At 38.6% G+C, this 24195-nt stretch overlaps 1 protein-coding gene across 4 annotated transcripts in view; it reads right to left on the minus strand.

Moving 5' to 3' along the window:
• Positions 1 to 24195, minus strand: part of LOC100577635 — a 42729-nt gene that overhangs the window by 16849 nt on the left and 1685 nt on the right. Inside the window, exons 1-3 of one of the 4 annotated variants that reach the window (XM_006569049.3) lie at positions 11683 to 12077; positions 2068 to 2316; positions 902 to 1649 (exon numbers count right to left, since the gene is read on the minus strand). In XM_006569049.3, coding sequence (XP_006569112.1) covers positions 902 to 1649; positions 2068 to 2295 — 976 coding nt within the window. In that variant the 5' untranslated portion in view covers positions 2296 to 2316; positions 11683 to 12077. Of the gene's footprint in view, positions 1 to 901; positions 1650 to 2067; positions 2317 to 11682; positions 12079 to 24195 lie in introns of those variants that run through there. The other 3 variants (XM_003251269.4, XM_026439047.1, XM_016910765.2) reach the window with 3 other exon arrangements.

The following is a 24195-nucleotide window of genomic DNA, read 5'->3' on the forward strand; positions in this document are numbered from 1 at the left end:
CCACCTTGTTGGGAAGTTGACTCTAAACTCTTTCTCTTTTATTTATTTATTTATCTTTTGAACGCACGATGAAAATATCGCGATCAAAGAGAGAGAAACGAACTAGAAAAGAAGTTTGCCTTACACTCATTCGAGGCAATGTCAAATATCAATAATAGGTAAGATGCATCCTATTAGCAATATTCATAGACGAACGGTGTGCAATCTACGCGATGGCTTTAGGCCCACCTAATTTATACAGCGCGTATTCCGAGCTAAACCGTAGCAGTAGCCTAGTTGTCTCGAACTGCTGTGTACACATTTGGGAGATTGGCTCAGAAGGCTTAATGCGGTTGCGTCAAAACCGATGAAGCCACTGACGCTAACTAACTCGCTCCTATCGTTATCCGTAATAGATCAGACGATCAGCCGATATTATTCGCTTCATTAAGAGATCCTGCGTTCTAACGATCCAATGCCTCTCCAACAATCAATCATTGGATTTCGAAAAATCCATCTGTTTCGAAATTCACGGAAATTTATCATTAATCGGGATAATTTTAATCCAATTTAACGAGCGATCCGATTCCTCCACTTGGATTCCCTCCACCGTCCAATGAAATTCTAGGCAAAAAATCTATGAAATTTACGGCCTCCCTTGAGACGTCGCGTCAAATTGGCTCGCTCTAACGAGTCCAATCGACCTACAAGATTCTCAACGAATAATCCAATCCTGTTTTGTCGCGAATCGACTCGCCAACGATTTTAATTTTCCCTCTCTTCCCAATTCTTTCTCAATTTCAATATTCTCTGGCCGAGAGAATAAAAAATCTATCTCATCAAGGCTCTATTTATCTTCCCGCGAAATAAATACGAAATACCAAAACTTCTATCCATCGAATGAATTCTTATTATTACGCACCTTGATCGGCCGAGCCTCTCCTCGGATCCTGCGCTATCAGGCTCGCCTTCGTGCCTCTCCTTTCTTGCAACCCGGTCAGGCTGCCCCTCGGCGTCCTGTCGATCGCGTGCTCGACGGGCTCGATGCCTCGACGCTGGCTCCTCGCCTCCTCCTCGCCCGCCCCGATCGATCCCCGGTGCGCCGCCTCGTTCACGCCGATGCTCCCCCGCGACGATCTCTCGTAAGCCGGCACGATCGAGCCCCTCGGGCTCTGGTTCAAGCACTCCGAGGCTATGGACCCTCTCGGGCTTCTCTGGGGGCTGCGATCGACCAGCTCCATGTTCGTCACGCTCCCCCTCGGGCTTCTCGAACAGTTTGGTATCAAACTGTGGCGGGGGCTTCGAGCCGAGCCGAGGTTCCCGTTCTCGGACATGAGGGACGTCCTCGAGCCGGTCAACGGGACCAGGCTGTTCCTAGGGCTCCTGTTGTGGGCCACGTCCGCCACCAACGAGTTTCGAGGGCTCAACGGGGGCGGGTCGGGGAGCAACGAGTGCCTCGAGCTGTACAGCATGTCCGGCCCGAGGTTCGCGTCCGGGACCAGGCTGTTTCGAGGGCTTCGCGCCACCCCCCCGTTCCGGGGCAACGCTCGGTAGTAGTCGTCCGGGACCAACGAGTTTCGCGGGCTTCGAGCCATCTTCTGGTTGAACGCCGCGCTCCTCGCGTCCACGGCGTACTGATCCCGCTCCGCCATCGGTTTGTGGTTCATGGCCTGAAAGGTCAACGATATCTCCACGCCGTTCCTCCAAAGAGGGAAAAGGGAATTGCGCGTAACATAGGCCAATTTGTGTGTATATATATGGAAAGAGGAAGTATCTCTATTTTTCATTCTCTCCAATTTGACGGTCGGTCGATCGTGTTGTATGGAGAAGAGGAAGAAGAAGAGGAAGGAGAAGAAGTATTGTGCGCTTTGGAAAGGAACTCTCGAGGAATAATTTTTGTCCGTAACGGGGTCACGAGATCCACAGAAAGTTGTTTCTTCGAAGGATCTCACTGTATTACCTTTTTCTTCCCTTCTATGAGATATTGTTATAATCTAGAGCGATATTTAGAGCACGTTTGCGAAGAATAAGGAAAGGAGGAATTATATATATGACGTAAACGGTAAGAATGATTAATCGTGGAACAACCTCGACGCCATTCCCCATATCGAGAGCGATATCAGGCACGATGCTGCCGCGTGGAGAACGTTGACGTTCCATGGTTCCTCTGAGACTCGTCGGTGGCAAGTCGACAGGTTTGTCGGTCGCCACGCTGGCGCGCCGCCCCCTTGGTCCGGCGATCGGCGAGGTGTGGCCGAGATTCGTCATGTTCCGCGATGCTCTACAGCGTCGCGATGATGTGCTCCGATGCAACATCACAGAGGCATTTTCTCATCCCTGGAAAATCGAAAAACGACCTTTTCTACTCTCTTTTTCTCTCTCGTTTCATCGAAATGAAAGAAGAGGAAAAAAAGGAAAAGAAAATTCATTCGTTATTAAGGAATAAAAGGCAATGTCGTTGAAATCGATTAACTCTTATTAATTATTATTCGTTGGTTTCTCGATCGTGCAAAAAGAGGTTAAACGATATATCCGTCGAATATCTCTCGACAAAATTGCCAATTCTAATTAAATCGTTAACGAGAAGGATTAACGAGACCTTGGGGCAAAGGAAACGAGAAGCTAATCGGCTTAATACTTTATTTTCCCTTTTTCGTCGAAATATTTTTACTTTGGCGAGCATGCAAAGTGTCGACGAGCATGAAACGTACGAGCAGAGGTCCTCGGGTTAGCCTGGAAAAGATAATCAACAGTATGGAATCAATTTCTTGCAAGGCAGAGGACACGCCAGGTACGTAATAAACCGGCTTTTATAAAGATGACCCAGATCCCCTCGGTGGCAGGGGTAGGCGTCGGAGCTCATCGAGGTTTCGATCGCTCCTCGATCGCGACGAATATTTTCACGATATCTTGGGTAAGCGAGTCGCGTTCCGCTCGGGCAACGATTAATCATAAACGTGAGCGAACAACGTGATGGAAGTGATGGCGTTATTTAATGAAACGCCTTCGTCGGCGAACGAATCGTAATTGAATTTACGCGCTATTCGTCTCCCTTTTTCTTCGAACGAATCTCAATCGTCCGCTCGCGAAAAGTTTCGAGCTTTTCCGCAATTTTTAAAGTTTGTTAAAAAAAAGAAAAAGAGTTCAATCGAACTTTTCAACTATCGAAAATGTGCAGCAAATTGCAAATAAGTAATAAGTAACTGTATTATAAAGTAATAATGTAATTAATAAATAAAAGTAATAATATATAAATTTATTATATAATTATATATATAAATTTCATTCTGCAGGAAACTTTTCGTTACATTTTTCTCAATTTCCCTCGCAAATAGTAGAGAGAGAGAGAGAGGAAAACGTTTCGTATTCTCTTCGTCCTCGAAATCGTACGAAGTCGAGGCGAAAGAGGCGCCCCCTTTTTTCCTCCTGGGAAAATTGGATTCCGCGTCGGGCATCGGATATTTAATAGCTTGGCACGCCAACATTAAGCTTGACAGAGGATGCGCGGTCGCTGATAATTAATGTTCGCGACGACGGGCTGCTCTTCTCGAAGGGGAAGCGGCAGTGTCTGACGAATCGAACGGAAATTGCACGCCTTCCGTTCCGTTAATTGTGTAACTTTTCTGCAATGTTATGCCCGCCGCGATAAAGATAGGAAAGGATGGATTCGTAATTCTCTCTCAATTTCTATCGAATTAGAAGAATATTAATCCGAAAAAATATTAATTTTTCCTCGCTGTTATCCTCGTTTTAAATAAGATTCTACATTTTTATTTGTGTAATATAATGTTAAAATTTATATATTCATAATGATTATTTTAAATTATTCATTTCATTATTTTATATCGCATTATATTCGGTCAATCTAATTTTCACGCTTTTCCAATCTCGTTTCGCGCTAACTGAAGCAAAGGGATTTAATCCACCGAGTGAGCATTTTATTGATAGCGTCGAGTTCTCCAATTATTAGCCGCGAATTATAAAATTGAACGTCATTCGATTAATCAGATTCGTGTTGTATTAATCATTATACATAAAAAGTGTAACCACCTAGATCTTTACTTTGAGAAAAAGTTGCATTAGTAAATAAATAGCACACAATGCTTCTGTTTAGAGAATTTCATACTTTTCTAAAAGAAAAAAAGGTGAAATTTCGAAAGTTTCTCGGTCAAATCCAAAATTAATAAAGCTCGATCGAAATTTAATTAAACAGGAATTTAATTGAAGACGCTGATTCTTGTCTCAAACGATACACATGATAATCGACTATCTTAATCTATCAATTTGTCGTCGTAGTTTCGCACGTTCACATTTTTCATCGTTAATTGTCTTCATGTTTGTGTATAATCACGATCGAAGAAGGAAACTAGAGCGATTCCATATTTCATTTGCAACGTTAGAAGACGAGATATTCCGCGATGGGAATCGTGGAGGCATGGAAACATCGAAAGAGGGCTATGCGAAGAATGAAATATTCGCAATGATTCGATTATTAAACGAAACGCGTACAATTACGCAGAAAATGTTACGGTTCAACGAATTCTTTATCTGTTAATCGCGGATAACCAACGAAATTTCTCTCTCTCCCTCTCTCGAGTTACGCAGTTACAGTTTTTGCACAACAGCGGAAATTAATTAACCAAAAGCCGTCAATTGTGCGCGTTCCAATTGCTAATCGTTTCGATAACTCGTTATTACTATTTTCCTTTTATTTCCACGTTATCACGGCACGTTTGTATAATGCCTTTTCCAATTCCGTAATCGCGTGTCGGATAACAAGAACATGCGATCGTTGTTTCAACAGAGTTGAACATTTGATCAAGCCTCACTTTCGTTCCGATCCGAGCGACAATTTTTCTTCTGATTTATCAACTCTTTTCCCTGTTTCATTGTGATTTGCACGCAACTTTTATTCCTCGTTAGATCGACGATTATTCAACGAGAGAAGGAAACACTGTTCAGCCTGTTCACCATACCTCATCGTTTTATTTCGCTTCTCTTGGAAAAGTGATCCTCTTCTCGCTTCCATCACGCGAGAGCATTAATTTCATATCGATCTTGGAACGAGAACTTTATTGAAAACTAAAAATTTTAAAGATAAGAATAAAATACACAATAAAATGAGGAAGCAAGAATAATCAGGTTGATATCTTAACAGTGTCTGTAAACTGATCATTCTGAACAACTGGAAATTTAGAACTCCTTCCAAGGGATCGAGAAACCAATCGAATCGAGATACAACATGCCTCTTTAAATTAAAGTATCGCGGTCTCCCGCAAATATTATCTCGCTAAATTAAGTTGAAACACTTTAAGATATTTAATCCCGCGAAACAGCGAATTCGGTCGCCGAGAAAAATCATCGTGCACGAAATTAAAACAACCACTTTACCCACCCTCGCGAAAATATTATTCCACCAGGGAAAATTAGCCCAATTAGAAAGCAGCGACCCGGAGGACCATCCTTCATCCCTCGCGCAAACCCACGGAGCCCGTCTTCCATCCATTCTTCCCGAAAATTCATTTGTCTCCGTCCGCGAGACGGAGGGAGGCGGAGGGAGGCGAGTTTAACGGGGCGGAATCAAGGCCAATTTCCAAGACCGCACGCGATTCTTCTCAATTTCTATCGCGACCAACATCGCCCCAAGAAGGGGGGAATTTTTCCACCTGGTTTCGTAGCGAGAAAGTCGGAGATAAAAGCCGGATCGAAAGGGGGGAGGGGGAGCGTGGAACGAGATCTCCTCTCGGGAGGAGCTCGAGAGGCTTCGTTACGGGAAGAATCCGAGAAGACACGTCTCTTTTTTCAAGATCGATGCGAGCATCGTAAACGTCGTTACCGAGAAAAATTTCTCATTTCCTCGGAAGGCGGAGGAAAGTGGATTTCGCGGATTCATCGTTCATCTAAAGATCAAAGTATTTGTATCTCCATTGATCGGAACGATTGATATTTTCATTCAGGATTGGGAAGGACGGAGGGAGAACGTGTGTGAGAACGATCGTTAAAGGTGGATTAATCGTTCGAGGGAGGGAGGGAGGGGGTGTTAAAGGATAGTTAGGAAATTGTTCGAGGAAGATGGAAGATGGAACGAAGGAGGATGTAACCTGACTACTTCTAGCCTAGGTAGGAAATTTATTCGAACAGCTCGATGGAAATGAGCCTCGGGATTTCAACTTCTCGCCGATATATATAAATTTCGAATCGATTAGAAATTTTACTGGAAGAAGAAAGGGAGAGGGAGAAACTTCGTGGTCGAGTTGTGCGTGAGTTGCGCAACAACGTTTATTAACCAAGTTTGGAAAATTGTTGTTATTATTTTCCGAGGATGGAATCGAAAGTATATCGCGGACGCACAGGTCGTTCATTCAAAAGAAATTTCCGACAATAACGTAAAAAAGGAAAAAAAAAAGAAAGAAAGAAAGAAAAAGAAAGAAATATCGAGAATGGGGGGAGCGATATTCGAGCGTTAATTGCTTTAACAAGCAACGAGCGATCGATCAACCGAATGTCATATTGTCGACAATAAAAAAAAAAGAAAGGAAAAATAAAAAAAGAAGGAGAGTTCCCTTTGATACAGAACCTCGAAATAAACAATTATAATCGATAACATTTCGGCCCACCTTTATAATATATATATATTCCTTTTACTTATATAAATCTGAATAGAAGAAACACTTTTATTGTCCGACATTTACTTTTATTCCCAATTGTATTCCCAGTTTTATTTCATTTGGTATTGTGTTCTTTTTTACAACTACGATTTTAATTTTCGACTCGATAAGATAAAAAACAAAGTACAAAAGTTGTCGAAATGAAATTTTCGAAAGGGAGAGAAGAAAAAAAAAGAAGGAGAAGAATAACGAATATTCGGCGTTGCCGGATATTTACCCGACAAAATGGGATACAGTTCGTGACAATCGTGAAAATAGTTGCATTCGTGAGGATAAGTTACGTGCAATCGAGCTTGAAGTTTGAAGCTGTTGTTCATCTGTTAAACGCCCCGTTCTGTTCTCTTTTTTTTCAAACGAATGACCGGGCTATCTCGCCTAAAAAAGTCTCTCTGGAACGCATTTCGTTTAATTTTACACTGCCAGTTTTTTAATTCCGAGTGAGAGGATGAAAAAGATGCATATCGCAAAGTCCATTTAATTCTTACGAAATTCTTCATGGATTCGAATCGTTTTAACTTTTTAAACGAAAGATACACGTTCTTTTTTATCGATTTTTAAATCCAAATTCATCGATATCTTCCATGTTTCGTGATAATTTTTTCTTTACAAGAGAATTATCGAAATCAAAAGTCGAAGTATCAAAAGTTTTTCGATACGAGCGTTAAAGAAATTAAATTCCCTGACATTTTCTTCTTTCTTATCTCGTTGCCCGTAACTCAGACGTCGCGCAAACGAAGATTCGAATACAGAATCCTACAGGCTATCCGAAGGAACGGGTATCGAATCAGTAAATGGAGCGAAACGAGATCGGCCAAGTTGAAATGAGAATCTTAATCCTCGTCTCCATTGTTCCTCCCTTTATTTTGCATTTCGTATAATATTCTTCGTGTATATGGGATGAAAAATTCACGAAATGGAAATTGTGTGTTCGCATTGTTCCTATCTAGAGTCAAGTAGAATTCGTACTATTTAACATTTGGAACATCGTTGAAAATTCATCGGGGAGATTTCGTTCCATTAATCCACTATTTTCTTCGGTCTGCAAATATATATATACACACACGGTTTATATAAATAATTCCCATACCATTCAATCTAATCCATCGTACAACATTGGTGGGTTCATCCACGGGAATTACATTTGAATACGGAATCCGCCATTTGTTGAGGGAATATAAACAATATCGAGGGAAGGCAGGTGCATAATCTTTTCTTAAGAGTTATATAATAATAATTTAAAACGGGTATTTCGAGCGGGAACTCGGAGAAACAAAACGGGAAATGGATTCAACGAGGGAGAATAAAAATTGTGATAATATGTTGGCAAAGCTAGGTTATGCTAATAATAATCTCGAAACGAAACGGGCGCGAAAACGTAATCACCTCGTCCTTAATTCCACGTTATTTGCATAACGTTTCAGACATTCTGGAATTATCGAGACGCACATAGCAATGTGAATTCCTCAACGTCAGGAAGCTATTGCAAAGATGCAGATTGGTTTACAACCGGGCGTGAGCTACCCGAATTTCGATACCGCGTATTTATGCGCGTGTATAAATTGTCGAAAACCATTGATAAATTTGAAAGTTAATAATTATTTTTCGCTCATCGAGAGAATTTCGCGTGAATTTATAATATTTGAATTTCGTGACGATATCATGCAACAAATAAGCTGTATTATAAACGAATTTCTCCTCTTTCGTATATTTGGAATCGAAAAGAATTTCAATTTCAGTCAATCAAAATTGATAATTGTAGAAATTCGTGGTAAGCAAGATATATTGTCGCAAGAATTTCTTTTCTCTTGTCGCGATAAATGCTGAAAAACTCGCGCAATTTACTTATCAGACTCGTGGCAGTTTCACTCGTGAAAAGTATTCTCCGTATCGTTAATTAGCATCAGTTCTCGACTTGAATCGCGCTCTATCCGTTCTTTCGACCCGCCACGGAAAAATTATATGGAAGAAGGAGCGTTATTTTCCTCGGATATGATATATCAAAGTTTCCAAAGATAGAGCGAAAATTGATGCGTTTTGGAACGGGGCATTAGTCGGCTGCTAATTACGCGGAGGATGCGGGTTAAGTTTGCTCGTGTGCAAGATTCCTCCACGTTCCTCCACGAGGCAGGATTTTCTCTTTGACGCGGAAAATGCGAGCAGTAATCATGCTTAACGATTAATCGCGGCACAATGGCGGAATTTTTACGCTTATTTGATAGCCCAGAAATCCCAGTTTTATTATTTCGCCAACGATAAAATTCACGAGCTTAAAAGAAAGAAAGAAATAATAAAATAAGATATCCGAATAGCACGCGATTCCCTCGAACATTCAATATGTTCGGCGCGAATTTTAAGCCGGTTAACTAGGAAAACGGTATAGAATCGAAAGCATCGCGCTCATCGATTCGCTGCTCGTAAACGTGACTGACTCTGTACAATTTCGCTTATTAACGATTCGCGATCGATATCGTGGAAATAAAAATAGAACGTAATGCGCTTATTTTATATCCAACCGATTGGACGATTGGCCGGACGCGATACAACCTTTGGATCTAGGAAAAGGGTGTCCCTGTGGCGCAGTGGTACGAGTCTTTCACGTGTCAGACGCTCGTGGAGCTCGCAACGACTTGATGGAAGGATATCTGTTCAACGTTTCGAACGATTTAGAATTTCGTGAATAAATATATATATAAAAATGTATGCTTCCTTTCGATGGAACATTCTAGAGATGAAAAATCGTTAAATGTCAACTCGTTATCCATAAGATGGATAATGCGGAATAACGAGTAATTAGGGTTTTGCTTGCTATATATAGAAGGAGAGAGAGTCTTAATTATGTACGATATGAACGAGTTATTTTTTTTTTCTTTTTTGTTCGTACTATTTTTAGTCGATAATCAACGGGAAGAATAATATGAAGTTGCACGAACTAGTTCTCTATGGAGAGTAAATTATGATTGTGCGAGTAACGAGGTGTTATTTTTTAAATTAATAAAGAAGATACGCGGAATTAAAACTTTTGAAATTGCACGTACACGTACACGTGGATTCTCGAAATTAATGAATTCCACGATTTTTGATTTTCCAGAAATAGAAAGATAAATATTACGAATGATAATATTTAAACGGGAAAGTAAAGAAAAACGAGGTTCTTGAATCTTGTTATGGGAAATGTTACAAAGTCGAGGGAATTTTAATATAATTTGTATCGTGGGACATTGATGCCGTGATCTCGGAGATGTTGAATGCTGACGGTTCAGATTCGTCGCTTTGCATCTCGTCTTTACGACGAGGTAAAAAAAAAAGAAAGAAAAAAAAAAAGGAACGCGTTAAGAATTCCTATCGAGAAAAACAAAATCGATATATTTTGATCGCGATCATTCTCGTCAAGATTCAACTCATATGAATTTTAAATAACCTGTAAAAAATTTTGAGATTAAAAACGATGGCAAACCAACTTTTTCTTAACAACGAAGATGTTGAATTTTTTCCCCGAAGAGATCGATTGATTTACCTTCTATTTGAAATTAATATACGTATTATATTTTATATTTCCGTTAAAGAGAAAACTCGTTGATCGTGGCATTAATTAAATCGTTGCTTTTATTTCCCCATTAATGCCCTCCTCTGTGTGGAATAACAACAGAGGATAAACGTTTAACGGGAACGAGAATTTTTGCGATGGTATCATTAAAGAAATTATTATCAGATTTCGAATGGTATATAAATCCTCGTGTAAAGAGGAAATCCAAGAAGAAAGAAACTTTTGTTACTCTTCGAGAACGAATTCGTACAAAAGGGGAAGTTCGATCAAAAGATCGAGTACGAAGAAATTTCTTCCTTGTAAAAAAAGAATTTATATAAATTTATACGAAGAATAAAAGTACTTTGAAACTCATAAAGTCGCGACTTGACTTGGAGACGCATGTTACAGATAAATGTTAACAACGACTGGAAAAACTCTTGAAAAAAAAAAATCTATTGAAATACGCCGCAACCACGATTAAAAGGATGTTCCATAATCGAAGTTTTATTCCTCCGCGTGCCACGCGCACGCCTTCGCAATTAAATCCAATTAGCCAGTGCAGCGGGGAAAAATTATATCTCCGCGTACGAAGAATTTCCCAGAAGCGATTCCACGAATTAAATTCGCGTTATCTCGCATTAAAATCATCCTTAAATCCCCTTTTTCCAACGTCGTGACGAAATCCTCGCCTGCATTGTTTCGCACTCTGGCCGTGGAACAGAACGAAACCCGTGGAACCCGTGGTTCGCGTTCTTGACCCACTAGCGCGCCCAAATTGAAAAATTCCCGATTCCACGTTGAAAATTTGACCCAAATAATTGATCAACGGTTAATCGAAACGGGCAGTTTTTCTACGATGGATAACGAGGGTCATTCGCCCAATCATTCTCTCTGTTTACAAACTCTCTTCTGAAAAAGAGGCGTTTTTCCTCTCGCGCGTAATTGCACGGTTTGTAGCGTTTGTATTTCTTTCTTCTTCTTCTTCTATAAACACCATTGTCGTTCGAAATTGTTTTTGTCCCCCGTGGAACCCAGCGAGGCGTTGAAACGAGCGATCACGTTAATAGAGTTTTAAAGATTGCTCGTTTGAATTATTTACTCCTTCCCGTTCTCCCCGTGTGTGTCAATAACATCCTCGCGATAAGTCAACACCAAGTGTCGCTATTGTCACAATCGATCCTTCGTTCTACGCCACACAGAAGCTTTTCATTCGATACGTAGTTATATTACGTACGTTCCCAAACTGCTCTCTTGTTTTCTTTCATACCAATCCCCGCGTTTCGAAATGTCCGACGTTGTTTCCCACGTCACCTTGCGAACGAATCAACGCAATCGAGCTCCTCTTCCTTCGAGTCTCAAGCACGGACGAATATTAATTAAAATCCAGGGAGAGAAGCGCACGAGAAATCATTCGTATTAATACTCGATTATTTCGAACGATTATATCGATCAGTCGAAAAAGAGAAAGAGAAAGAAAGGAAAAAAAGCATGCACGAGGAACGAACTTACTCGACTTACCTCCGTGTACAGAAACGGTGGTAACGTGTTCACGTCCACCAAAGAGTACGATCGCGAGGTATCCTCCTTTCCCGTTGGTATCATATGTTAAAACGGTCTTCGTCCGAGCAAACGATCGCGAACGACGACTAATTCACCCTCCTCGCTTTGGACGAGAGATGGACGGCCTCGTGTCGAGACGCGAGGCTGACCAGAAGAATTTTTAGAAAATCTATCTCTAGGACAGATTTGTCTATCCTCTATAACAACGGGACAACGATACACGGGAGCGGAGAGGAGCACGTAACACGGTTTGTTTTCGCGTTCGCGTTGGGTGCCGGTCGCGGCGCAAGTTGTCGCGTTCGCGGCTTGGAGCAGACTGAACGCGCCCCGCAGCTCTGGCCAGCGAATAGCGTGACGCGCAGATCGGAGACGCTCTCGGTGATACGCCCCGTGATTGTGGGCTCGACCTTAGCCACCACGATCCTACTACGATTTCTGCTTATCGTGTCGTATCTGGTCGTTCGATTTTTCCCTCCACCCCCCTCGGTAGGATCGATCTTAAAGAGTACGAAATTATATGGGGGAGAAGGTTTTTTTCCAATGTGAAAGGGAAGATTTTGGCGGATTTTTCCTCGTAGCTGGATAAATATTCGAAGATTTATGAAAGAGGTTGAACTCTGGTTGAAGAAAATTCCGATGCGATTGGTTTGTATCGTATTGGAGGAGAGGTTTAACGACACCTAGGGGTAATTTATTTTCTCGTTATTGAGAGAAAATTTCCTCTGCTTCTTTTATCGGGGGAATTTCGTTTAATTCCGATTCTCGTTTAAACTCGGTGGTATAAATAGGCGACAGCTTTGATATTAGAACGATATCGAAGGGAATATTTCTGGCGGTCCGTTTCGAATGTTTGCCCGTTTACAATTATCTCGTCGACGTTGCACCACTTCCTGCACGTTAAATCGACTCTGTGATTATGGTTAATTGATTTACCCTTGTTCTTCATTCTCTTCTCGGTCGGCAATCATCCATCCCCGCTGAGAAGTTTCCAGGAGAGGAGGGGCGATGAAACTCTTTTACTTACTTACGCCGGTCGTAAAGAGTTTTCGAATGTTTAATACCTCTTCCCGAAGAAGAGTTACGATTTTTTTTTTTTTTCCGTATTCCATAAATTTTTCATCCACTATGAATTTCCCACGTAACTCGCCACACTTTTCGAATTCCTCTGGTGACCATCTTCGACGGGTTTGGACGAATATTTGTGAAAATGTTACGACGAACTTGTGTTTATCAACAGATTTTCGAACAGATTTTTACAACAACGGACGGTTTAATTTTAGATTTAGACAAATATTGGCAACAAATATCCTAACAAATATTTCACCGCGAGTAAATACTTGGGACGCAAAGAAACGTAGGAGGTGGATAAAGTAATTAAATGTGATAAGGGAATTATTTTTAAGCGACCCAAAGGTCGATTTCCCTTGTTTGAAAAAAAAAAAAAGAAAAAGCAATGCACACAATCGATCAACTTCTATAAAATATCGGAATATAATTACTTAATAAAATATCAGAGATATCGACAATGTTTAAGAGGCGGAAGGCAGCTAAATCGAAATAATCTTAATCGGACGGATTTAAATTTCCTCCTTGAAATTTTTACCTCGTACTTCGCTCCATCTTTATTCATGGCCGTTCACGCTTCACGTTCCGATTAAAATTAAACGGTTATATCTCGCGTTTGGCTTTCTCGAGTCATTCGTTAAACAAAGAATTAAACGAAGAATTCCACGGAAGCGAATGTTAATCGTCCCTTCCTCTCCAACTCTTTTTTAAAAAGTACGAAGAATCGCGCGTTGCAAATTTTCTCCGCGTACAATTATTTCCCTCCGTTATATCATCCGTGATTTTTACCGCGGAGGAAAAACGGGGGAAAAGACTGGAAAATTTTCATTGCCCGGAGGAGTTTTATAGCACCCGTGTTTCTTTGTAAAAACCTCGCGAGTAAACCCTGATCGAGCAAAAAAGAAGAAAAAAAAAAAAACACTCTATTTCCTTTTTTTTTTTTCCCTTTTTTTGCAACTCCACTATACAACGTATATATTTTAAACAAGCCGTTGATTATTATTTGCACAACTACGTTTCTCTCCCATATTTTTTTTTCTTCTTTTTTTTTTTTTTTTTTTATACAACAAGAGTAAATACGTTCAGCTTTTTTATTCGTCGATGAAAAGATTTCGCGTATAAACGCGAAAAATTACGCGTTACACGAGTAACTTTTGATATTAAGGATGGGAGGAAAGAAGAAATTTTCGCGATATCTTTGAGAAAGAACGCTATGGCCTCTTATGGGAAATTCGAATCTTATCTCGATGTAAAAAGTTTGCGATATATTTATGTACATATGGAGGAGAGAGAGAGAGAGAGATTTATCCTTTGTGTCATGTCTGAAATGGCCGTGGAAGGAGCAAAGAAGAATATGTTTGTTCTCTCGTAATGTTGCATAAACACACGATCTTATTCGGCAAAAGGTTAAGGCATTTCTATCGCTCGAGGGATCGCAGAATGCGCAGCTACTGTTCTCATAAATACCCGGTATCAAACACGTTGAATATTCATATTTCTTTCTTTCTTTCTTTCTTTTTTTTTTTTTTGTTTTCTTTCGTTCGCGAAACACGAATCGAGCGTTCCTCTTTTAATTTGTTTTTAATCCTCCAAATCGAATATCAATCTGTTTGTTATTTTTCCATTTTTCCACGCATAATCTCTGATGATGGGAACGAAAATTTTCCATCCGGTTAATCGATCTTTTCACAAATTTTAACACGTAAATTCAACGGTTAATTGAGTTTCGCAAAGAGGAAATCGTTTGTCGGATCGTTTAAAAAAAGATGAGAATAATCGTGTACGTGTTAACAATATTAGATTTGGATAAAAATATTCTTTTCTTTTTTTTTCAAGCTAAGAATTTCACGTGTAACTGTTATTTTTTTTTTTTTTTCAAATTCTTTAAGCAAAACTGAAATTTCACGCTTGACTTTTCACTTTGTATCGCAAAAGTGAATTTTTTTTTTTTGAATTATCCGCATGAAAGTTTAAAAAAATATATATATATATATATATATATATATATATATATATATATATATATGAAAATATCAAAGTTTCTCAAATACCGTGTGAATTTTGTTCGCAATTTTATCAGCCGATTGAATGGGGAAGGATTAAAGAAGGAGCGTCTTTGAAAAACATTTTTCAAACCTGGGGGGTAACATGAACTTCAACCTTAAGTGAGGCGATGATGAGGAAAGCAAAAAACGTTTTGTATCGTGTTACCACAAGCGTTATCTCCTTTGACAATAGTCAATCCCCTTTATTCGAAGATATCTTCAATTATCTGCCTCTTAAACAAAAAAAAAAACTTTTACAATGAAAAAAATAAAAATGTCCCCGTGAATTTTAAACGATTTAAAGAACAAAAAGAAAAAAAGGAAACTAGAGGAAAACGTGTGAAACTTTGTAAAAAAAAATAACCCCTTTTCTACGTTTCCTTTTTAAAATTAACGTTATCGATCAATTTCACTATTTAACCGGAATATCCAAGTTTTCTGACCTTATTCGAGCCTCGAATAGGGTCATTCGTACTTCGGAACACGAAATTAATTCAAAGTTGGATTAATCGGTGGCAGAGAGAGTTCATTGTCAACTCGATCATCGTGATTGAATTTCGCGAAAGCCAGTCCTATTCGTGGAAAAGACATGTTTGCAATTCCTGGATACTCGAATAATTTTGAGACAGGTTCGCTGCACGCGCGTATGAATAGCTTAAACCGTCGTTCTAACGACGTTTCTTTCCTTTTTTTTTTTCGATTTGCTAATCTCGAAACCGGACGAATCTCGATGGGATCGTTCAACGCTCTCTCGCTGCGCTTTCAGCATTTTCACGAACCGATTTCGGATTAAAATAACGACTCTCCTTATACCTTAAATAAACGTTAAGACAGAAGAAAAGGAAAGAAGAAAAGGACCGATCGTGCGCCATTTTCTTTTTTTTTTTTTTTTTAACACGAGGCGAGAATCGGCAAACGAGGGGCAAAAGATAATTTAACGAACGTGACTATCGATAATTCTCGATAATGAACCTGTTAATCAAAAGCGTGCTTTTAGCTAAATCAATTACGCGCAATTATCCGATAGTGGTGGTAATTCGACACTATTGAAAAAAAAAAAAAAAAAAGAAAGAAAATCAATTGATCCGCGCGCTTTCGAATCCTGTATATAATGGACAAGTTGCAAAAGATATCGAATAATACATCTATTACGTCCTCGAATCTACAAATAGAGCGTTAAAAATATCACAGGGTTAGGATATCGTAAAGCTCTTTTTCCTTTTTTTGAATTTTTTTTTTTTCTTTTCTTTATTATTATTCCTCCGCGATATCCAAAGATAAAGATATCTATTCTCAGATCGTATCCGCTATGCATAAACGATATTTTTTAATTATCCAGAACATTTATACTCGCAGACGACGCACGATTCCGTTATGAATATTCCGTAACCTGAGAAGCGTTTATTAAATTGATCGCGCGCAAACAGTCGAAACTGTTATCGATCTTTATTATCTACGCGACGGATCTAACGATTGCTCTAACGCTAATTAAAAGTAACGTTTGAGGCAGAGTGATAACGAAACGCGATGCGACCTTCGCGTTCGACCTGCGCCCGTAACTATAAATTTTCCAGTGTTATGGGCAAATGGAATTTGTAAACGTGATGGAAATAGGTAGATCGCATCAAAATATGCGGTTTGGAATATTAAGCGATCACTGTGGATTAATGGATCTCGTTTCAAGGTGAGCAACTTGAAAGTCACCTCTCCTTTCTTTCTTTCTAATTTATCATTATTTTTCTTTCTCTTTTTTTTTATTAACTTCTAAATTCAATAATCAAATTTTTACAAAGTTTACGTGACATACGTGAGAAGGAAAGATCGAACTAGCTACTTCAGCTAGATTCCACGTCTTTTCAATTTACAAACTTGTTTCTCTCTCTGTCTCTCTTTATATACACATTCGAATAACTGCAGGGTAGTTCCATTTTTCAACCTGCTTAATTCTCGTTCGCTGTACGAACTCCGTCTCGATTGGCCAGAATCGTACACAAAACTAGTCACGAACTTGGCGTCGAAACGCGAACTTCTTATTCTCACGGGATTGTTACGTTCGTTCCGAGAGAACGTCTTTCGAATAACGGTAAGTGAGTAAAGAAAAGGGAAGAGGTTAGACGGCGAAGAGACTCGCTCTTTCTTCTCATGCGATTCGTCGCGAGATCGAGATTAATTAAAATTGCGGGCAGAATTGTTCGGAGGTTCGTTGATCGAGGCAAGCGAAGCAGCCTCGTCTTCGCCTCGACAACGTTTTCAATTTTCTCATCCACAGCTCAACAACTCTTTTCAAACAAGGCCAGCCAACCGAATTATCATATTCCAGCAGCGTTGTTCGCAGCGATCTGGGATTGCTCGTTATACCGTGGCCTGCTCTCTTTCGTTTGTGCGATGCAAACATGCGATCACAATGGAGAGTAACAATTAGAGATGCGTTGTTAGCGAGAACGACACGAGTGATTCTTTTACACGCATGAATTTTTTGGATCGTTTTAAAGTGAAGTCGTTCGAATGGAAAGGAAGATAAAGGCAAGAATTCGAATGGTCTATCGAAAGATTCGTTCGCGTCGATTTGTACGATCAGGAATCCATGTATCTTCCCGATATCGAGATCGAAAGTATTTTTGCCTGGAAATAGTCTTCGTTGAATCTTCTTTGGACTCGAATTACCATACATATTGCAGTTAATAGGATCGAACTTGACGTAGAAGAACGAAACTTTGTTACGCCCTCTAAACAAGTTTCATTCTTTCCCGGAGATCGAATTTCGATTTCAATCAAAATGGCATTAGCATTGGCCCGCCGGCCAGATATTTGCCATGAAAATGAGCTTTCGAATTAAATTCCGTCCAACACGAATGAACAATCAATTTACAAACTGTATTAATGAACTGTTTAAAAGGATCGATTCGAGCCCCACCATCGTCCAATGAGATGTCGTTCCACTATTTTTTTTTTTCTTTTATATATCGAGAGAATAAATAAAGGATATTATCAAATCCTTCGATAGTTATCAGGAGGTGAATCGATTTCCACGGATCATTTTTCGCTTTAATTATGTTAATTCTTTTTCTTCTTCGAGCAAGCTATCTCTGCTACGTTCGAATTCATTCTTTTTCTTCTTCTCTTAACTGTCTTCTTATCAGCTTAGCTTTCGTTCGATTCGAGGAAAAAACGTCCAATTCTTTAATTCGTTTCTTTCGCTTCGATTTGAGATAAAAGAGTATCGATATTCATCGTGAATTTTCCAAAAAAAGATTGGAATTGTGCACAGGCACGAAATTGTTTAATTTAAAATCCGTCTCGATATCTAAACATTTCGTATTTCGCGGAGAGCAAATGTTTGATCCTTAAAATTTCGATCGTTGTCGATTCTTGCAACGAATCGGGAAGAAAGTTCGGTTGTCTCGGTTCGAAATGTCAAGGACGATCTCGAAACGTTGGCAATATCGGGAAGAAGAAGTCGCAAACTATTATAACGAGCATCTTATCTTGAGGGAAACACACTCGATAACCCTCGGGGAATAATATCCATCCATTTTTAATCATATTCCATTTTACTTATCTGTGAAACAGATATCCCTCCCGGATATCGTTTCTTTACTTCTTCCTTTCTTTACTTCTTTTCTCCGATGCAAATGTTGTTTAGAAGTTTTATTCAAAAATTCCAACGAGTTCCAAGGAAATTGGCGGGGAAATTGGACGCGAATCAGGCTTCCCTTTCGTTTTAGTTTTTTCGATCGGGTTTGAAAAGTTTCGACGATTGTACGAATAATTTCTCAGAAGAAGAATTTTTTCTCTCTCCGATTTCTTCTTTCATCATATTTTACCTCCTCCCTCCTCCTATTAGATTATTCTTCAAAGGGGTAAATATCGTCGGATGAATTCCGTTTAAAACTTGCCTTGTTTCAGGGGAAAAATTCCATGTTATCACGCTCGACTTCCCTCAACCACCGCGTAAAAATTGTAGAAATATTTGTTTCGCGATATGCGAGGGATAGGGTCGAAGAGTGCTCGAGACACCCTTACGTGTATGCACAGTCGATAAAGACCGGGTCACGACCCGTGTGTTGTATTAAAGAGGAAAGGATACTCTCGCGTCAGATTCAACTCCCGCTGTTTCGATCGTTTTCGACCATTACATCCTTTGCACGTTTCCACTTGGTCGCGATATAGCCTCGTCCAAAGGTAGCGCCGAGTATAAAGTAACATTTTCGTGATGTAATTCTTCCCGTTTCTCTCCGCGTCACGTTGACAAGTAATACGCATCGTGGAAATGATATAAGAAAGGAAAAGATGGCGGAAGATTTTTCATTTTTCACGGCGATGCGAGGTTGCAATATTGTCGTAAAATTGGGACATAAAAATTTTCGTTGTGGCACGATGTTTAAAATACTGGTTAATATCGGGGAACAGGGGACGAGAAGAATAAAAAATGGAGAATGGAATTCTCGTGTACAGATTAACTAGATTTTCTTTTTTTTCTTTTCTGAGGGAGGGAAAAATCTGATCAATCTGTGGTCAGTTTCCAGTTTCTGAGGTAAAGGGACAGAATTCTGATCGATCGTTCAGGCTCGAACTTTTAACTCGTTCCATCGTAAGAACACATTTTGTTAATCTGTGAAAAATATCATCTGCCTGTTGTTCGTTCATCGAAACATCAACAAATTGATAATTTTCTAATTTGAACGAAACTTTTCGAAATAGGATGCAGAAAAGCGGAACGGGAACTCCGGTAATTAATCTTAATATTAAAGCTTTTGGATACTCGACGAAATTAAATAGACTTAAAGAGAAGACTCAAAGCTCGTTTAATTCAAACTTACGCAGCGTTAATTCTCTGAATTCACATTGACTGTTAATTAACGTAATATTATATCGTTTTTTCTGTTTATTTTTTTTTTCCTTTCCGTTTCAATCGTAATAATTATTCGGAAACGAGGAATATATGAAAATTCTTTATTTTTGTTCGCTACGTGGACTTCGAAGTTTGCTTTAAATCTCGATTCAATAACGTTAATATCTTAATAACGTTTTTTTCTTTCGTTCGAAAATTTCCACTCATGTTTGATTTAAAGTTTAAGATCAATTTATCGAAATATCCTTCAATTAGATATCCTTCGTTTATTGAAATTCGTTCTTATCAAAAGTTTCCCTGGAATATTAATTAATATTATAATTTGCGTTTAAAAGAATCGATGAAACTTGTCGAAGAGATTTTGCAAATAGTGACGGTTCGTTTCATTTGTATTAAATTAATTTTCAAGATGGGATATTAAAAAACGATGTGTTTCCAAACGGAGCTGTCTTCGACGAAAGAATTAATAATAAGTATTACGGAGGGAATTAATTAAACGAAAAAAATTTCCACTCAATCGAATTCTAACGAACGATTAAACGATTGGCAGCTCGACATTCCAGCGCCATTCTATTTTTCCTTTCTTCTCTTCGTTACGCGTGTGAAACGTGAAAAAGGAGAGGGAGAGGGGGGGAGAAGAAAAACGATAAAAATAGGATTAATAAAAAGATATATCCTGAGAGAATTTTTCTCCTGAGAAGTTGAGACTTGGCGCTCATTCGATTCAGTCAACCTGAAGAAAAAAACTTTGAAACTTGGGACAGGATAATCTTTATTCCCACGGTGGAAGAAACGTATTATACTTACAAAATTTTAATCAAGCCTGTTTAACCAACGATATTCCCTAAAATATCCCATCCTCGATGATTGGAACGATCGACGAGCAGAGAATTCTTTCAAAATTCTTTTCATTATCCGAAGAAGACGAAATTAGAAGTGTTTTATGAAAAAACATCGATCTTTCCAAGATCAACGAACGCTGTTCCATCGAGTGACTCGTGTTTGCGGTTATTTTCACGATCAATTCAATATTAACTGAACGAAATTGCGACTGGAAATAATGATTTTTGTATAGCGGATAAAATAAACGATTGGATAATATCAAATTCGTTCTCAAAATCGAGTATTTGCCGTAATCTTTCCACGTGCATGCGAGACATGCGAGTCAGTGAACCTCGAGGAGTCTCGAATCAAACGGGTGTGTCGACTATCAGATTGGAATTTCCGGTCTCTGACCTTTTTGTTCTTACGGGTGGATTCTTGCAGGTTGTCTCACGGGTCACGGGATATGGGACGATAATTAATTTCTCGTATCATTTCAAAATAAAAATCCAATTCTCGATAAAGCGTAACATCCAATTTGAGTTATGATTCGAGTTGAGTGAAAATTTTTTATATTTAGGATACGAATTTTTTTTCGAACGAAAAATATTTTTCAAACGATCATCGAAATTTACAAAAATATAATAAATGCGACGAATTAATTTGGACGAATGTGAAATTTTGCCCGTTGAAACTGGCCTCCATGATGATATTTCATCGCACGCGCGATTGAACTGGTAATTAAAATTCATAGTATTCATAATTTCATATTGCCGATTATTCGTATGAAATTGTGTATCAATACACAGAGCGGCATTAATAGCCGCATTGATCTAGGGGCGCAATAATATTTCATCGACAATCGGGTACGGGACGTGTAATAGAAACGTGTCCCCCGTTGTCTGACGAGCAATGGCCTTTACTACTGCCAAACCTATTCAACACCGATATTCGATGTTCTAATGCATCTGCGCTGTTACACCAGACTGGTCGCGATGTGAACACCGCGATACCGGTACGGCTGAGTGAAAGTGATGGGCTACGTGTCGCTTTATTGTAATTTTTATCCGAGAACGAACGACACGTGAAGGAGTTATCCAGAATTCGATATCGATATCAGGAGGGGGAGGAAACGTAGCTCTTGGAAGATCTGTGAATTTCATCGATTTTTTTCATGTAAAAATCTTCCTTAAAAAAAAAGCAAATAAATAAGAATTAAGCTTCTTTCTTTGATCAACATTGAAACGAAAGAACGGTCTTCCTCTTTAACAACGTCTGATCAATAATAAATCGTACCACTGTGAATTACTGTTCATCGTTGAATCCAAGGATATTCGCTCGCCGTGGAATATTCTCATTATATTTAAAAAAAAAAAAAAAAAGAAAGAAAAAATCGTCACAAGAGTATTTCTATGCAAATACTTTAATGCATATGATTCGATTGAAGGGAAACTTGATCAACAAAAGGAATATTAGAATTTTGAACAAATGGACAGTCACGTAATCGCTTTCAATTAAACGATATCACCTTCATGAAGCTTGCCCGCTCTGCATTCCTCTACGTGCTCTTCTCTCCTTGTATACACACGTACAATAGAGATTACACGAAGGAGACAGTTTGTACACGGAACTTGTAATTGCAACCTTGTACGATACGTTGGATATACCTCACGTTCTTGCGGTTAACACTGGTATAACTGGCAACTTTGCCCATCTCTCTTGCGGATTACATCAACACTTTTATGAATAAATTGTGCGACAATTATGCGCGAAAGAAAGAGAAGAGAATAGAAGAGACGAGAATCTTTGCAGTTGCGCAATTGTAATAATAATTACAAAAGATTTAATTATTATTAGATTTAAAGAAATTTGTTGTGTTGAATTATACAAAATCAATGTCGAGTTAATTTGATCCCTTTCAAAAAGTTGGAAGCATACCGACAAGATACAAGCGAGCTTTAATTCGGGTAAATTTGTACACGAAAACATTTTGTATATATATATATAATATCATATAAACAGGAGTAATAAGAGAAGTAATTTAGCAGGTTTCGAGATGGAAGAGTGGCGAATAAAACGTTGCCTTAGACGCTAATTAAACGTTTCGTGTATCACGGTTCGTTGAGGTATATCAGAGAGAGATTCAACGTTTAAATTAAAATTGGATTATATTTAATGGGTATTGATAATTTGAACAACGATGTCGAATGTGAACGATTAATCAAATGATTGAGACTAGGGGGGATAAGATTATAATCAATTTCAATTGGTTGCAGTTTAAAAGAGAAGAAAGAATCTCTCTTCTTGTATGTCGTTTCAGAAAATCGTCGGAAATTGTCGCAATAAAAGCTGCTCTCTTCAGCCTCCTGTGGACAAACGGAATCTCGATTGTCCTTAATGCTCTTACAGATTCAATTTATGTTTTATTGCTTTTTACTTTTCATTTTCAAACTTACGTAAGTTTGATTCTTGTATAATTAAATTGATATTACGGGACAAAGGAAATTATAGAAGTTATTTTTAATCTCCAACTTTTCCATAACTTCCCCCTCCCTAAGAAAAATCTTATCGCTCCTTCTATGTTGGATATCGGATATGAAAACACGTTGGATATCGGTTTACCTCTCTCAAGTTCCCCATCTTTTTCCTTTGTGCCATAATTCAATCGGTTATCCATTTTTTCCTCGTATCATCATATTTTGTTTGTGCATATTGTGCAATATTAATCGCACTCGAAACTTTTACAGAAAAGATAAAAAAAAAAAAAAACATTACTCGTCTTTACATCAATTCTCGTCCCACGATCAAGAATCGATAATGAAAGATTGCAAACACACGCTGCAAAGACATTTGATTGTATCGTTAAATCGTTTAATTTTCGAAACAAAAACACCCAACTAGGAATTCTTCGAGACGTACGTATTCCTGGATTTTTGTCGAGAGATAGAGAGAGAAAGAGATACACATAAAACGTGATATATGAAACTAATTAAACTTATAGGATTGGAAACCTGTATTTCGAAGAACATTACTATAAAATTTTCAAGAGCTTTCTCAAGTACATCTTGAAGTGCATTCAATATTTTTCTCCAAGAAAAAAAAGAAAAAAAATCAGGGATTGCATGTTGATTTATACAGAAGGAGCAATATCGATACAGGGGAAAATGATCGAGGAAAAAGATACACATATTTTTCAAGATTTTTCGATTTATAAGTGGGTCACTGGTGCCTCGACATCGCTCGATTTTCCTTACGCGGAAGAAATATTGCATTCCGCGTCTCTTTAAAACGAGGTCGAATGCTTGACTTGGAAGTTACAGAAAATAGTAAGTTCCTTAGATAAAGTTATTGTTATCCTACGAGATTATAGTGGATATCGTAATAAAGTGTTACGAATCGTGAATAATGGTCGGAACTGACCGCTTTGATAAAAATGTTGTCAATTTCGCATCGGTTGAAAAAAGGTTCTGGGATGGAAAGTTTAATTTTATTTTGCGGAGGAAGAAAGGGATTAAAAATTGTTGTAGCGTAAATACGAAAAGAATTATCGATAATATTTGCACAAATATTTTATGAATTGAGGTATGATTGATGAAAAAATTTATTATAATCCGGATTAAAAACAATTTATTTAACAAACTATTGATGAGACATTTATAGTACTTGATGACATCATCT

Source organism: Apis mellifera, linkage group LG2 (assembly GCF_003254395.2).
Source record: "Apis mellifera strain DH4 linkage group LG2, Amel_HAv3.1, whole genome shotgun sequence".
In the NCBI taxonomy this organism is placed as follows: domain Eukaryota; kingdom Metazoa; phylum Arthropoda; class Insecta; order Hymenoptera; family Apidae; genus Apis; species Apis mellifera.